General features: G+C 44.8%; 1 protein-coding gene across 4 annotated transcripts in view; it reads right to left on the reverse strand.

The window, feature by feature from the left end:
- The window catches only part of PLEKHG1 (pleckstrin homology and RhoGEF domain containing G1), a 273,088-nt gene that overhangs the window by 208,693 nt on the left and 46,174 nt on the right, over window positions 1-18,221 (reverse strand). For all 4 annotated transcript variants that reach the window (XM_069234291.1, XM_069234292.1, XM_069234293.1 and 1 more), the window contains exon 2: window positions 16,172-16,710. In XM_069234291.1, the coding sequence (XP_069090392.1) occupies window positions 16,172-16,710 (539 nt within the window). The remainder of the gene's footprint in view (window positions 1-16,171; window positions 16,711-18,221) is intronic.

Consider the following 18,221-nt stretch of genomic DNA (forward strand, 5'->3'; position numbering starts at 1 on the left):
TCACGCAGATTAGAGGGGAACGCAGCAATCAAACGAAAAGAATTACCAAAGCAGAACCAAGGCACTTGGTCTCACACCTCAAAGCAAAGCATGCTCCGGTGTGTACGGGACAAAGAACAGAGCCAAGGGGCAGGGGGGAAGACCAGGGCCCACCCACACCTTTTGTTTCCGTCATCAATGTATTATACTTTACAGCAACTTTTATGATGCAGTTTGCTGTTCTGCCACTGGATGGGGCAAGCTCCCACCAACAGCAAACAAGAGCACAAGAGAGTTGAACTGAAGTTGCAAAGGCGAAAAAATAAAAGAAAAACAGACACGCAGAACTCAACTCCTGCGGTTCAGCAGTACCTCATCGGAATTCACCCCTGGAGGCGACAGATCCGCTTACATGTGCGTTTTCTTTATGGAGGAATGAAAGAGGATTACAAATGTATGAATCCCACCAGGGCGTGCCTCAGAGTGGACGCCTTCCTATTTCAGTGAGGACGCACTGAAAACACACCGAAAATGACCGCGCCTCCTTCTGACAGGGGGAAGTCTAGGCCAGAGCTAAGAACTCAAAACAGTTCCCGGAGGCAACAAAACATTTTCTTGTCAGTCATTTTTTGGACGCTTTAACTATGCAGGAGGTGGTCTGGTGGAACTGTACGGCCAGAAAGCATTCATTTAACAGAATATTTCTCCTCGGCTGTCCCTAAGGGGATACATTTCAAGCCCCTCTCACCTTTCACTATTTTATACAATGTAATCATTCTTCACATCCCGGGACGCGCGCCAAGCAATCCAGCCACAGGCGCAGCAGTGGGGAGAAAGCTGCCACTAAGTGGATCCAAAATGACAGAGCGCGCGCTGTTCGGAAGGGTCATATGAACAGAATTTGTCAGCAGAATTCAAGAGACTAGAAACCACCTCTAAGCCAAGGTCACGTGCATTTCTTGAAATACCCCCAGCAAGGCTATCCCGCGGAAGAGGTGAACCTGGGCTGCTGCAGTGTCTCTGGGTCTGCAGGCCCAGCTCCCACATCCACTGGGTTACTTTTAAATATCCCGTACGCATCTCATTATTTGTGCAAAAAGGATCACTTTTAATGGCAGACGTCACCCGAAGCGGGGAAACACTAAGGGCCCTACTAAGCTAGTTTGCAAATCAGCAAACATCACATGGTTTGCAACAGCAAAACTGCTTTTTGCTGCTTACTTATCCCATATTGGTAAAAGGTTACCTAATTGAATGGGGGCTTGGGGGAGAGCAAGGGCGTGCCCAGTCTCCCCCTGGGCTTATCGGGCCTCGGTGGGAGAATCCACCGTGGGGAAGTAGGGGATTGGTTAAATTACCGGATAGGGCGGGTGTTAGGGGGAGGGTATGTATATACGAGGGGCAGGGTGAGGGCGGCCTCTTTGGCCGTTTGTCAAACCCAGTAGGCGGATCGCTAATTTGGGCCCACACGCCCTCCCAGAATTTGGCAAATTTTAGTCCCCCTTTTTGGTGTGCATCGGTTTTTGAATCTGCTTCAATGGGTCAGGTCTTTTGTTTAGGGGTGTGTTTTTGCCATTGAAGTGTGTCTCCTTACATGCCTCTGGTTAGCTGGGGTTTTTTCACAGGAAGGCTTTGGGGGAAGGGGAGGGATGCAAAAAGATGAGAGGGCAGGGAGTTTTCACGAGGAACACAAGGGAGGAAAGGCAAGGGTAACTACAGAAGGTGGACAGCAGGGCAGATGGGTAGTGGATTGGTCGGGTCAAGGTGGGGATGGGAAAGGGGTATTGATGAGGGGTAAGTTTTAGAGGGTGGAGGCGGGGTGTAGGAAGATATATGTATTAGTGAGGAATTATAGTTTTGTAAGGCTTGAAGGCCAAGGTTAATGTTTTCTATACCAGACCTGTACTAATAAAGTGGCCTTTTACCCCTTAAAATTGTGTGTGGTGGATTGTACGCCGTTTCGCCCGATCTGGGTTTAAGAACCAACAGAAATTACAATCTGGAAGGGGCATGTTTATAGTGTCCCTTCCGCATTGCAAATCGGTGTGCAAAGTATTCAAGCTTAGCAACTGTAATTCTGTATGCAAACCACTAAAAAGTCACCAACCCCTCAAGGGAGCCAGTGACCGGCTTGTAAATGTTAGGGGAATGCATCCTCTTGGGGATTTCTTTCCCTTTGTGAATGTTGGAAAACGTTTGCTTGGCACTACGCAGTGGTCCAGGGAACCACTGCCAACTCTTACACCTGTAAAAAGAATATATATATATTTTTTTAAATACAGCCCCATTTCCGTTAAGGGAACTAGCCTTGATTTAAAAAAAAAAAAAAAAAAAAAGAACACAGTTTACTGGTTATTTACAGTTGTGTGATGATCTGCTGACCATAGCTGGCCACCATCCCTGCAATGACACCCAATTGGAGTGAGTCAAAATTTGCAACCAACCTCGTGCATATTATTGAGGTCTTAATCAAATCCGTATTTGTGATCTGACCTATTGGTACATGGACCGGAGAGCAAAATCTGATTCTATTTGCAAAATGGTGGCGCGCAATCACCACTTTTCTGCAAATGAAGTGTTAGTACATGTGGCCCCAGGTTCCTAAACATGATCCTCCATTAGAGAAGTGCTGATCACTGCATTGACTCTCTCAGACATGGCTTGCTTTGACTATATGTAGTGAAGGCTTGAGACAGCGTCTGGACATAAGTCTTGTAAAAGCACCCTGAACGGGTCTTTCTTTTCAATACTAGCTAACTATGCACTTTGATTCAGCACATCGTCATTCCGCTGTGTGCTACAGTTGCGCAGATTACAGGTAGGGGTAATATGGTCATTTCCCTCCTCCAGTCCAAATTACTCAATGCACCTCATGCCAGCAGGACTCCTCAGTTTTAAGAGTCAGCCCGCCTGGGCTTAAATGTGTTCACAAAGTACTCGAATAGGAACTTAGCCTCATTCTGGTTATAGCAGCTTATTCGAAGGTGGAACCTGGTCTGGGCTGGCCCCACCGAATCACCCCGACAGCATCCTAGTGCAGTGAGTCTACACTGGGGCATAGTCAACAGCAACAGTGACCACTTACATGTTCCACTGTGCGAAAAACAACATGCGGAAGACATGAGGGTTCTCATTTGTCTTTCCGGTGCAGAAAGCGGACAATTCTTCATTTTACAAACAATTAACAGTTGCTTTCATCCTGGCTTTGCCCTCACTGAACAACTGAAAATCAACCCCCAATCCACCCAATACTCACAACATTGATGCAACAGACTCACTTCTGTATAATAAGAAAAAAGTTACATTCAGCCACTCAGCATGTCATTTGGCCACGTGGCCAATAGATGAGATGAGCAGCGATTTCAAAATATTTTTGACTTTCTGAAGCTACTTATGTACGGAAGAGACAGACATATCTGACATTCCTACAAAGCATGCACAGACCTATGATACGCTTTGTAGGAATGTCAAATATGGCTGTCTGCTTTTTAATGCATAGATAACTCATAAAGCGCACACTGCCTACTGGATTATTTGGCTCCTAACTGTAAGTGTTCATCTTTATCCAATGCAAAGCGAGTTTAGAAACCAAAGAATAACAAACGACTAAGGAAAAACTATACGTTTTCAAACTTTCACTCTGCAGGCTACCTGGAGATGTCTGAAGTTGAAGCGGCTCATAAGTTACAGCAATTTTTTTTTTTTTTTTTAAGAAGAATTATATCTTAAGGCATGCAGTAACACAAGGATACCAGCAATGAAAGCATTAACTCACAATCTACTTGATATAAAATACTAATCTGTGATCTGCACATTACCCGCTATGCTTTGCAGCATGCACGTTAACCCTCTGCACTATGTTATGATAATCCAAACCTGGGACTGCACAAAGATCTGTTTAGCAATTCCATTTCCCATCAGAGTACTCATACTAGAAGTGTGCTGGATACATACAGATGTCTTTAGCAGGTGCCTTAACCTGCGAAGTTATCTTAAAAGGAAGTCTATTACCAAGTCATCAGCTTTCCATCAGATTTTAAACTGTGCCACGTTCTCTGGGGAAGAGTTTGTATTAAAAATGGATAGACTACCATCGACTCTGATCCTCCTGGCTGCACCCCCACTCCTCAACCATTGGTTTATGGGTTACTGGTTTCATTTTTCTACTTTCAGCACTGTTCCCATGGCAACACACCTGCACCACACAGCATCTGCATACCAAATACTTCAAGGTTTCTGGAGGGAGTGAACAAAGCATAACCAAACGCCACTGGCAAATTACCAGTGGAAAGGGGTGAAAAAAAGCCAACTGCATAGGTAAAATAATATTCTCAGACGAATGAAGTCCGACCTTGCAAATTAGTCTTTCCATGCCCTCTATGAGCTTCGCAGCGGTCACAAAAATTGAGAAACTATGAGTCACAATTCAAAAGACCTACTGGTCAACAAGTGCAAGGTACTGCTCCCACTCAACCATAAAACTCACAATGAGACCCTGGATCATACACAAAGCAACATTTGGAAACGAAATACAATGCCTATGAGGCAGCATCCTGCAACCGAAGGGCCTTGAATACTGGAACTCAATGGCACCTGCACTAACAGCACACATTGACCTGCTGAAATCCCACAAAAAGAGCTAACGAGTGTTCTTTTACCAGACCTCTAAAACAATAGATCCTTCATCTAACCCATGCTTGCCAGAACCACCGTATGTTCACCACCTGAAGTCTTGATTTCCTATGCGTCACAGTTAATCTATTCTATTCCTGATGTCAACCACTGCTGGTTATGTGTTGTTGCTTCTTTTGTCACCCATGTTGCCAGATGGGGATGATGAGCTTGCTCCTTGATGTAGGCTGGGGCTTATCCCAGAATTACTAATACCACACTAGAACTCACATAGGAAACAAAGCAGAGTGGCCCTTCCAGAGTCTGAATGTTACTATTAGGCATCTCAGCTGCAACTTTGACCTTTGTGGCTGAATGAGGTATTTAAACAAGAGACGTCATTGAAAGGTAGATCTGATGTCAAACACAGATAAAGCAACGAGCTCCCCACTTGGTGGTGTTAATGTTACTAATATGGGACGAAGCAGTTAAGAAAATGATGGTAAAGGTTCCTTTCATGACAGAAATGGAGATCCTGACTTACACACAAACTTATATAAATTGAGATGCAAAGAAGAAGCTAATGGATTGATAGAGGAAGGATAAAGGAAACGTTTTCATGACATCGGAAGATACCAGAAACAAATTTGAGTAAGGTAATTTGACATTACCTAGACTGACTAAAGCTGCAAGGCTCGCATTAGAGGGGGTTCCAAGGATGCCCACCTAAATCCATTACTATTGCAAAAAAATAAATAAAAAAAAAATTGAAAAAGAAAATCGTTAACCTCACTCAGGGAGGGAGATTAATTCTAAAATGTATTGGTCTCTCATCCAAGACTGATTACTACCTTTCCTAGTAATCACGAACAAATGAGAAAAAGCCAAGATACTACTCTAAGGGGAACTGGAAGAGAAACCTGATGTACCATAAAACATTAACCAGCAACACAAGACTTTACCTTGCTCACTTTACAACATTACTCAGTGCTACGTAAATGAACAAATACTGCCAAAAATCTATCAAAGCAGATATATGAATTCCCCAGTAGCTGCCATGACTGCACCGACCTTCCACTTATAACATGGTCATGCCCAGTTGTGGATGAATTTTGGAAACCGATGACTATCCTGAGAGAGCACCAGAGAGTCAATAACGCACCATAGATTTGTTGCCATGGTGTTATGATTAGCACAAAGGAGACTAATGATAACATGGTAACAACTATCAGGCCTATCCCTGATTGTATGAAGAAAGATGTTAATGAATGGCTGGTGGCTGAGGTGATTTGTATTTGTATTGTGAGGAAGAATGAGGGGTTTCCTGAAGACATTCAGGAATGGCACGATAAGACAAGCGAAGAGAGAATGAGGAGGGTCACAGTTCTCTACATGGTTCCTCTGATTGGTAAAAGCCGTTAAGCAGACTGTGCAGATGACATATTGGGGGCGGGGGATGGGGGGATTTGTTTGGAGCCCCAGAGCAAATATGATACTCAGAATATGCTGAAAATTGTACACGTTTGATGCTCCAGTATACTGTACGGTTATTCTCTCATCTGTACATGTTACACAAAATAAATTAAATTGTGTATATTATGAAAAATGCCAACAGAGCAGGATTGCAGATAGATTTCTTTTCTTCATGAACATAATGCATGATAGCATGAGAACTGTGGGGATCGCCTCACAAGTCAAATTGACTTGGGCCACTACAGAATCCAAGTTTTTGGTAGAAGAACTCTAAATAACCTCCCCACAAATATATGTAATCCTAAAGCAGATGGTTCAAAAGCGTCAGTGGACATAGTGGGTCAGTTGCTTAGAACAGAATTCTGCCAGTTGTTGGGCCCCTGGACGCTGAGCAGGTTCAGGGGAACCCAAGAGCGGCTCAGGAAATGGGTCCCACACCAATCCGAAAAGACAATGACGCAGTTTGTGCTTGCTATCCTTGTAGGCAATGACGGATGCTAGAGTTCACACAGACGAGGTCTCTGACCTAAGGTGATGCAGAGGACCAAGCTCATAAGGCAATGTCACATATTCAGAGGTTTGCTCACTTGGATGTTACTGGGAAGCTCACCCTTCATCTTTCTTGCGGAACCACTAGAAGACTACCGTGCGGCCTGCACAGTTTCTCTGACTATCCTTTCACTGGATGTAACCCTTCTCTCAGAAGTCCTCAAGATGGGTAGAGGAACGAGGCCAAACTTTTCAGGCTTGGTGTAAGTTTTGGTGAAACACACAGCAGTCTCTTCACCAAGCACTGCAGATCCACAGAGGTCAGATTGGAGGGTTAAGGTTACAAGCTCAAGAGGACCAAAATCCAAGTTTTAGAGAATTTGGTCAAGGGCACAACCAAAACAGGTCTTGCATACTGTCAAAATAGTTTAGGCTTACCCGGTTAGTTGAGGGTGACTTCTTGGCCTTTTCTGCGGAGCTGAATAACGAGAACTAGTCTGGAATGGAGTTTGAAACTTGTTCAAATTCCAAGGCTAGACAGGAGGAAAAACACACTCCTCTGGAGTGCCTTCATTACCGGCGCAGGACCGCTTTACAGGCTTCTCTCCGCACTTGTGGATAGAGCTGTGTAGGTGTGGAATTGCGTATATTTACCTCAAAGCAGTGGGAAGGAGAAGGCAAGGGCTGCAGTGGTAGGGGGATAATCAATATGCCAGTGCCGACACACACTAACCTTTCCCATTTCCATACTGGAGAGCATATTTACACAAAATAGTGGATCTGATACACCTTTCGGAGAGGTGAGGGTGATGGATCCCCACTGCACACTAGATTCTATGTATGGGATGGTAGGTTTCTACCATGGGGTGCAACAAAAGGGCCATTCACCCAAAATATACCTATTACTGCCACCAACCCCTTTGCAAGAGGTAGAGAGGTTACTTCCACTACAATTTGAGGGACAATTTTAGGTTTCTTCTACTACCAACAACCTAGGGTCAGTAAGGGGCATGGAAGTCAGTGTCACTGCGGTCCCTTGAGCTAGGGACCACTGGCCTCGCCACACAGGGGAGCTTGCAGTCTACTTGTACACTGACCTGCCTATAGGAAGGCACATGCATTTAAACCCCGTATGGAACAGCTGCAGGCCACCAACAATCTATAAACTCAACACAAATAGGACGCTTGCTTTGGCGGCATCATAGCCTGTGTGAGTAATCACAGAGGACAGACACTGTCCCTTATCATCACAAACAGTACACCAGCAAATCTAGGTATCTATTGTATTCAATGAGTTTTTCTTGTGATAACCCCTTTGGCCATGGAGGCAACTAAATCAAGGCACCTGTGAGCTCTTAAGCAGCTCTTGTAACGAGTCTAAAACCGATGCTGCTGTGTAGATTACGTGATTACCACTGTTCACCTCGATAGAGGAATCATTGTTATGCAGAACAACAAGACTGTGGACAAAAGACTGCCAGCTGACATAATATACATTTTATAGCTTAGGCCCATTTCAACCGTTGTGCAACGTTCACTGCATACACTGCAGTTTGCCAACATAATTACACTTTTTGCAAATAACACTTTTTGTTGATAGGTTTTAAAGTAATCAAGCAACGTTGCACAACTCAGGCGGGAATGCATTCGTTCTTAATGAAGTGCTCAGGTTTACACCATGCAGTGGGACCTAGCCCTGTAGGCTTCACAAAGTACACTCCAAAAGTGTTCTCTGTTTCAATACCTGTTACAGGTTTCTCTAAAGCTTGTTTTTGAGTAAAAGGAGGACCTCAGGGCCAAGGGAGTCTCCTGGCTTTACCAATTCACGTGATCCTGGTAGTCAATCAGCGTCACATTCCAGTGTTGTGGGTAAGGCCCAGTTATTATTTTACAGTAACAAAACATTTGGAAGGTTAGCAGAAAGATGCAAAATTTACAGGATACATTTACAAGCTAAATTCAAAATGGAATGTAGTAGAGCTTAATTAAGATGAGCAGATATGACTTAGAAGGAGGTTACTTTTTTATCCTCAATGGTCATCTCCAATCAGTGGCGTAACAAAACTTGAAGGGGCCCCCTCCAGACTTAATCAGAAGCTCTCAGGCCAAGGTACTGTGCTGAGAGGGGCTCCTGGAGCTCCTGCGCCCCCGCAACGCGGGGTTGCGTGGCCCTATGCTACGCCACTGTCTCCAATCCTTATTTCAAGAGTGTACAGTCAACACACATTTCTTTCCTTATTGGCACTTTTTCAAGTCACATGAAGCAAAGTACCGTCATCAGAGGCTGTAGCAGTAGCTTTGAAATGATATGTATAATTTTGATGGTGTTTAGCGTCAGAAACAGTATGGCATTTGTAGACCAGGGCAGGTCCTGATAATTTCAGAGTGTGCACAGCTCCAATCAAAGACGTTAAGAGATGCAGAACGAAGGCAAAAGGTGGCCTGCACTAGGACTTGCTCGATTTCTTTGCTTGAGGCATTTCCTTACGCACGTATTTAATCCGCAACTACCTTGGTACCCCAAAATACAATACTTCCCTCGTAGACCATCATGTGAGGTGGGACAATGCTCTGCCATCAAACGTGTTCAGAGTTCGATATTGGTCCAGGCCATGCAAAAGCTGAGGTTTAACTCCGTGAGGGAACGTACTGCTGCACCGAGGGCAGAAGGGCTAGAGAGTGACATTAAAATAACTGGGTAGGGGGTACAGACCTGGTTAATTCCCAATGCCACATATTGCTAATGAGTGGTTATCGAAATTCAGTAAGAAAAAAGAGTCCAGAGCAGTTCAATCCATGGTCTTTGAGAACTCCTGAAAAGCCATAGCGTAGAAATATAAACACAGAGAACTCGAAAACAATAAAAAGATTTAGGACCCAATACATTAGTGATTGCCTTGTTTACAGAAATTGGACATGGTGATTGAAAAGCGTCACTTTAAAGGCTGGCTCTTTGGAAAGTAGTCGGGCAGCAATAAAGGAGAATACAGACTTTAACGAAGCCCAGTGTATGGCAGTAGAGTGTATCTTGAACACACAAATGTATGGGATACCATCTGCACTATGATGCAATCCAGTATGTTTAATAAATAACAAAAGGCTTCTATCAGTTGTATACTGCATGAAACTAAGGCTACCTTATTGGACTTGGATCCATATTGGTTAGCCAAGGAGACTTCAGGGCCTTCCGGGTCTTCTAACCTGGAAGGCAATAAAGTGAAAAGATCCCTATAAGTTCTTCTATGGCAAGCTTGTAGATGGTACTATGGCCCAGCATAGCATCTTTCCTATGCTTCCTGGTCTATTTTGGAAGTCAAGCCCACACTTTGCTGTAATCGGGCATTATAAGACAAACTTTGGGCTTGTAAGCCATTTTTCAAATCAACTTAGTTCTGAATTTGTGTGTGCCAAGCAGAGGCTTACAACTCCAGCAGAGAACATTGATGCTAGCACCAAATGTGCTCCACCATAATGGTCTGAGTTGATCAACAGTGCACTGTATTGATATCAAGATCAACTGTTACACAAGTACTTCATGTTTGGCATGTTAGGAACAATTAGCTGACCAAATAAATTAACCTCCTTCGAGGAGGCATTATTGGCGTTTGCATAAAATTAAAGAAGAAACAATTTCAATTGTTTGCACTTGGATAATTTTGTTCAGGTTGGATGTCCATTACTATTATTGCAGGTTGCCTGCACGGTGATGGCAGAAGGGAATAGTTGGCACACGTCATGTTCTGCTGTCCAGCTTTGAATAGGGAGCCTAAGATCTTGCTAAGTCTGTTCTTTCACAACCTCGACTTGAGATCAAGTAACGAAGCGGCCCTCAATGATTGGACAATGAACGCAACCAGCAGTGGCGCAGCAAGGGTGCCGGGGGCCCGATACAATTATGGAAAATGGCCCACAGGCCCCCTGGTTGGGAAGTAAGAAGCATCCCTAACTGAGGTGCAAAGGGTACCTCACAGCCCAGGATTCCAGCGCAACTGCACCTGCTGCACCACTGATAGTTATGCCCCAGACCCTCAGCTGGTCTTCAGATTTATAAAGTTCATGGAAGCAGCAAGTAGCTTGTTCTCCTGGGAGTCTGTGCAACCTGCAAAAGTAACTTGCAACTGGGAAGCTTTTAATATAAATTGCTGCTGGTGGAATTTAGCTCCTGCAATGTGTGTCTTGAGGCCTTCCCTTTGATTAATCATCCGTTATACAGTTTTTGTTGTTATGCCCAGGTTAAGCCCCAAACTGGCTATTTTAATTCAACTGTTGTGGGCTTTTGTGTGGTTTTTAATTAAGCACACAAAAACGAGGGTTTTTTCAATTGCGCTTCAAACTGTGCAAGGTCATTTTGTGTAATTTCTCAAACTGTGGGGGCAGCACAATGCAACTGATCTCATTAGGTAGAGCACACTCCTGGAAATGTATTGTTGCTTCTATTCTGATGCAACAAAAGGCTGTTTATTTACCAGATGCACATGTTCGCTTCCCTACCCATGAATACGTTTTTCTTGAGCAGAACACCTGTATCACAACTAACAGTGCTCTCTGGATGCAAACCCTGAACCATCTGGGCACCACACAGTTGCAAGCTATAGAGCTAGCTGGCATATGCCACCACTGCACCACATCTATACCGAGTCTAAACCTTTTCCAATGAAAGATTGTCAATCCGGGACCAGAGGACATGGCGCGCAAGAATTTACATTTAAGTATAGCTGTAATCATGTCTCATGTGAAGACAGGGTACTTAATCCTATATTTGTTTAGGTTCATTCTTGTAATGGGAACAGCATGCTTTGTAATGCTGGCTTAAAAATCAAGGAATGGCCGAAAACCACCCGCATTACGCTTAGTTAACAAATATACATATGGCAATCAGCAACATAGCTATTAGCCAAATAACTCAACACTTGTGGCCACAACGACAGATGTGTATATGCTCTCCAGTCTATGATCTCTGGTTTGGGATGAGCTAAATATATGGCAAGGCTGCGCTTACTTGTGCATGCAGGTAACACTTCTTCAGGGGTTCCTTAGGGGGAACAAAAGTGAGCAACAGACATGCAGTGTGATTACTGCAAAAAGAGACTGAGGTTGCAGAGAGCAACGCTGGCAGAAGGTCGCTGGACTGTGGCTCACAGCTTGAGCAGTGTACTTTGGGGAGGTATTCTCCAGATCATGTAGAAGCAGGCCCTTTACTCTTGTTTATTTGATGCTACAGCCTTGGGCGTTTCTCCTGATCTTGGTTGGACCTGTTGTGGCCCGCTTAAACTAAATTAGGCCTCAAAGAATAAAAGTTCATCAAGTTTGCAGCAGAGGAGTACCTCGGCTGATTACACTGGCAAATCTGGCAACGCCGAGAAGCACTGTGTGGAGAGTCAGTCAGTGGAGGATGTTGTTTTCCTACAATGCAACTCGTAAGAAGAAAGACCTGCAAAGGACACCACGGACCAGCATGGGCCAATAAATGTGCACCTTCCTCAGAGCTTTGAGGACATATTCAGAAAGGGGTGCTTCGGTGGCCATGGGTAACAGACACGCAGGGATCAATTAGAGAAATCATTTTCCTACAAATGAGTTGCAATTTCAGTGATGGTAACAGGATTTTATGCCATCCGGAAACTGAACTTTTGGCCAATGTTCAGTATGCTTTTCTAACAAATCTAGCGTGGTCAGAGGCCCCTGAACAGAAGTGCTGAAGGTAGGAGAGCATCTTTAGATGATAGGGCCAGCGAAAATAAATATTTTGAGTTTTCCTTAGAAACTGGAATGGTCCTGTATGTATTAACTTTGAGAAACACGGGACATTCTACCTCACGCGGTTATGCATTTTCTGAGTAAAATAAAGTAATTTTTGAGGAGTAATAGAGTCTACCAGGGGCTAAACTGATGTGCTTTAAGTAATGCTCAACGCAGAGCCCACATGGAATATGGGGCGATGTTCCCACCTTTCTCTAGTACGGCTGAAAAGCACTTGGAAGCTTCTGTGCACCCATTAACAACGCAGCGCATCAACAAACAGCCCCGGTTGGTACATGTGCAACATTCACAAAAAAGTAGTTCCTCTTAGAGATGGTGTTTATTAGGGCCTGACGTGTGCGAGATTCGTTCGACATTTCATTCTCATCTAGGAAAATCCCTTTCAATCAAATGTAGAAATGAACACCGCCCAGTGAAAATGATGGAACAGCGTCATGTCCTGCTTATAATGATGTGGTAGATTGATGCCTTGCTGTTACACCACTGCCATTTATATGAACAAATAGGAATTTTTACCTGACAGCATCAGTAAAGTAAGCAATAGGTTCACAACTGACAGTGCAGAGTGTCCATAGGTTATGGTCAAACCAGTCCTAAGCTAGAAAGGTGGTCCACAAATGAATCAAATTAAAAAGGGGGAGGAAAGACACTCCGCAAATCGCAGCCACTGACTCCTCTAGCACCTCGACCTAAATGGTGCTCCTGTTGATGCCAAGTAGAGTATTATACCAGGGGCGCTTATCGCTTTAATGTATGATTAAAACACCCATTCTTGGGGCCGGCACTTCCATAGGACAAGGTAAGGCCCCGCTAATGGTGGCAGCAAATTGCAACAGAAGGACCCAAAATGCCCTTTTGACAGTGCACAGAGACAGCTTCACAACTCAAATTGCAGGTTTGTGGGCAGAACTGTAAATGTTTGTACTGTTCCTGCCCACCCTAGCACAGGAGGTGGGGGTAGTAATCACAGTGCACTCAGCCACATAACGGCCCACTTACGCTAATGTCATTTATGTTCTCTGACCTAAATTAAAATGGAAAAATGATTTTTGATGCATATAGTGTACTATATAGAGTTATATGAATCATATATGATAAATGTTTTATTTTATATGAATTTGCACCTTAATTACAGCCCGTTCTCAGATGCAGAGGAGAATCCATGCTAATGCTAGTGATGACCTTCGCACATAAATTTCCAAGGTCATACCTTCACAGATGGTCCCATTCACAATGCACCACTGGAGATCACTGATGGGTCCTCAGCACAAAGCTCTTCAAAGGGTCACACGGGTGGTTCCCGTGTCTGACTTCCTTATGCACAGGCTGTTTGTTCTGAGCTTGGAGGTCCCTAAACGAAGATCAAGACGCCCATGCCTAGTATTTCCCAGTTCGCAGGGCATGTATTCCTCTAGGAAAGTAGCCTGACAGTGAGGACTTACACATCGTATTACTGCAGCTAAAAGTCTAACATTGCTGCCTTGGTTTCCATTTGAAAAGCTGCTCAGTGCAGTATATATATCAAGCCACGAATCTGTGCCGAAGGGATGAGAAACTAAATGTAGAATTTATGATCAGTAAATTCTTCACTCAACAAATAACTGTACTTTCAATGTAAACTAGATAGATTACAACTTCAAGAGTGAAAGTTGTGTTTTTAAAGACTTGTAATAATCTCAACGAAATGGCTTGAGGACAGGGATGCCCTTTCTACATCAAGTTTGAGTCACCGATGTAACCTTCTTGCATGTTTAAGGCATTATCCTACTGGAACATAAACACAAAAACCAGGTCCATAACAAAAAGAAAACGTGCTTGGGTACTTATGTCCATGTAAAAAATGTGCATTACATTCATTATACATGGGGAGGAAATCAAGTGCAAAAGTTTGCATGCAACACTCAGGGTTATGAAAAAATGCAGTTTCATTACTCGTTTAGACAGGCAGAACTATGCTTTTGGCCCCTTTCTTGCGGCTTCATAGCACTGTGCAGAACTACGTCCCCAGTGTTTAAGAACACTAGTTTATTAAGCCTAGGAAGGTTGAAAGGATGAGTTAATCCACCAGGACTTGACCTCAGACATGCACCCACCTGACAATACTGAAAATTGAGCGGTGAAGGGACACCAATGGCATGTAATGCATCTAAAGGTAGAAAACATCCATCTAAAGCATGATTGGTGTTCGGCTGATGTCATATCATCACCCAAACTCATTGGAACTGGTTGCAGAAAAAGGGAAAATATTTGTTCATTAGTCGGCGCAGAATTAAGCACCAGGGTTGTCAGACCGCAAGAAAAAGATTTTTCAGTGGGTATCTGCCAAGCCCACCATCTTCAGATCCCACCTGCTCAGAGAGGACCCTCCATGCTTAGTCAATGAAACTCACAGAAGACGTGCTGAAACCAGAGTCTACTGTAGTCCTTGTTTTGTCACCTTATGCTTCCAAAACGTTTCACACACCACGTGACATACACAATACACAACATAAAACATCAAATGAATGGCACTGGTTTATAGGGTCTCAATCAATCCCTCTGGCCTTCAGCTTGGCACTCCGGCGTCCAGAAAGGAATTTTCATTGGAATGGAATGTTGACGTATTGGAAAGCTCAAGCTGGAATCAGAGGAAAGGGTGCAGGCCGAGCAAACCCAAGATCCAGCTCTTCCTCGCCGGATGGCTCCTATGGTCAGAAGTGGGCACTATGGTGCTCCTTCCCAAGGATGGAGACTGCCAGAGATGAAACCATGCAGCACTGGAGTCAAGGACTTCAGAGATTTTCTGCACCAACTCCTTTTCCTCCAGGATCTGGTGTGGGAACAAATAAGGCAGTATCATGTACACCCTCACCCCCAAGTCTACTACTGCTCCGGTACTGGGAGTGATTTCCCACAAAGATATGATTTCTCCTGGCAGCACCAGGGGGCAAAAAGGACTTGGCTCATGACCCTTCTTCTCACCGGCTCTGCTTCCATTTATGGCTCTACCACCTCCTACACCTACAGGGAGACAGGCTCAACCCAGGTGAGACAGTCACAAGCCTGCAGAGGCCCATCAAGCTGGGTCCGCAGAAAAAAACTTCCAAGGAAGACCAAAACTCTTCTCCAACCTTCTGCGGTCCATAAATCGAGTCCATGAAGTGAGTAACTGTGACACGTTACATATAACAGGTATTACTACCCAGAAGAACAACCCCCCAGAATCACATGAACAGACAGAGAATGGCGCAACTGATGCTTGTGCTCGAAGTGTTAGTACAATGAGTCGGCAGAACCTTGCCAAGAATGAGAAACTGGCTACATCCCGATGTAAAGCAGCAGCTCAGGATATCTGTGCCAGAATAGGGCAGGGGACTCTGGACCTGGAAGGGCTAGACAGTCTCTGGGGCAGGTTTGATCCATGGTATGTCCTCCACACACAAGCGTTTGGCACCCTTTCCCTTGTAACATTTCAACAAGACTAGCAAACGTTGTGTGAACAGGCATTTTAACCCAAAGCAGGGCTAATTATTCCACATGAGGGGCAGAAGACTTTCCAAACTCGAATTCCAATAATTAGCGTTTAATTATATATATCGGAGTGCTTGCAGGGTGTTTTCTCAATAATAATCTTTAAAAACAAAGATCAGCAAAAAAGCCAAGAAATCCAGTTATACCCCAATGGACTTGATGGTTAATGCATTAACAATAAATACATACTCACAGAGTTGATCAATATGGAACACCTACATTCTACAATGCAGACCCCATTAGGAGGCATAGAGTCATGAAACTGTTACATTGAAGCGTAGAACATATAATGTACACACCTCTGAAGCTCATGGATTGGTATAACCCATGACGTCATGCAGTCACTCACCTCTACAATGCTTTTCAAGTCTTGCACATAGGTTCTCTCAGTCTGAAGAATTTCTTGGACTACCCGGTCCACGTACATTAGTTTTGGACGTGTGGGCTCCATCACAAGGGACTCTGAGGAGTGCTTCTTGGAACCATTTGATTCTGCCTTTTTCTCCGCGCCTTGCCACTTCTCCGTGTTCTCTGTCTCCCATGGCTGTTTAAGCTCGCTCTTCAGGTACCGCTCACTCCCAGCAAGCTGCCTGGCTGGAACAAGCTCCAGTTTGATGGCCCCAGACTCCCGGTCCTGTTGGAAGGATCCCAAATGATTGTTTGAGGCCAAGGTCATTCTACTGCCAAAGGAGCAGTGGCTGTCCCGGGAGGAGGCCGAGGAGGACGTGGAGCTGAAGCTGACGGGCCGGTCACTGTCGGACAGGTCCATATTTTTGCTGTCGCAGTAGTGGAAACGTCTGATCCCCCTATGCAGATCTCTTGCACCGGTCACAAGACCACACGACTCGGTCACAGTGGGTAAGACATCCAGGGGAAAATGGTAGTCATCTGTGGAAGAATGGAGGGAAAACACATATCAGCATAAGTTGGTGTCGTAAAATTCAGATAACAGTTTATTCTTCGTGAGAGACATAGGCGGTCATTCTGACCCTGGCGGTTGAAAACCGCCAGGGCAGGGTGCCGCGGAAGCACCGCCAACAGGCTGGCGGTGCTTCTGGGGCAATTCTGACCGCGGCGGTAAGGCCACGGTCAGAAAAGGGAAACCGCCGGTTTCCCGCTGCCCCAGGGAATCCTCCACAGCGGCGCTGCAAGCAGCGCCGCCATGGGGATTCAGACCCCCTTCCCGCTATCCTGTTTCTGGCGGTTTTCACCTGCCAGAAACAGGATGGCGGGAACGGGTGTCGTGGGGCCCCTGCAGTGCCCATGCCACTGGCATGGGCACTGCAGGGGCCGCCTAACAGGGCCCCTTTGAGATTTTCAGTGTCTGCTTGGCAGACACTGAAAATCGCGACGGGTGCAACTGCACCCGTCGCACACCAGCAACTCTGCCGGCTCCATTCGGAGCCGGCATCCTCGTTGCTGGTGCTTTCCCGCTGGGCGGGCGGGCGGCCTTTTGGCGGTCGCCCGCCAGCCCAGCGGGAAAGTCAGAATGACCGCCGCGGTCTTTTGACCGCGGTACGGTCTTCTGGCGGTTCCCGCCAGGCCGCCGGCGGGGGTCAGAATGACCCCCATAGTGCTTTACATAGGATACAGATGCAATTAAACAGGAGCTAATCCGGCATCCTACAAGGGAATCAAGTATAGTCATTTTAATTTATCAGTTATCATTTCGCATGTGCAACAACAGATTATTTGCAGTTAAGTAATTTTATCTTGAGGACAAACCCTTCGATGCTTGATCTGTGCCCATCATGAGTGTACAAAAATGACGGCAGATGAGAGTGAAAAGTATATGTGCACAGACCTGAGAGCAGGGCTTGGCATCTTGCCCTTTTAATAAGCGTCCTGACAGGTTTCAACAAAAGTTGGGCTTCTGCCTTTCCAAACTAAGGTTTTACCACTGAAAAACATTAGTTAAGTAACAACTGGAAACACTCCAAACAGCCACAACTCCCCGGGGGAACACTTCAGGAAAACTCTGATTGTCTATGTTAATCCTGAAGATGAGCCAGTTGTCGGGTTAAAATGTTCTTCTGAGAGAGATACATCCGTCAAAATGTATGCTAAGAGGGGATTAGCTTTCTTTTCCAGTGTGGGGGGCAGTGTTTTGACCAGCCACAAAAAATATATTGTAGAATCATGAAAGGTGATGAAAGGCCACAATTCCTTAATGAGTCGCTGTAAGTATGTTAAACAGTTTACATATCAGAAGGGAGGCGATACATCACTGCATTTCATGCACTTTGAAAATTGATTTTCATGCAAACACACACATAGAAGAACAATATTGGCAGTAGTGTTGTTCATTAAACTCCACTTACAATACGTCCTACAGAAATGTATTATAATATGCCAAAATTTCTTCTATAGGTTCACCCATTTATGCTCTTTAACACACA

This window comes from Pleurodeles waltl, chromosome 5 (genome assembly GCF_031143425.1).
Source record: "Pleurodeles waltl isolate 20211129_DDA chromosome 5, aPleWal1.hap1.20221129, whole genome shotgun sequence".
Lineage (NCBI taxonomy): Eukaryota > Metazoa > Chordata > Amphibia > Caudata > Salamandridae > Pleurodeles > Pleurodeles waltl.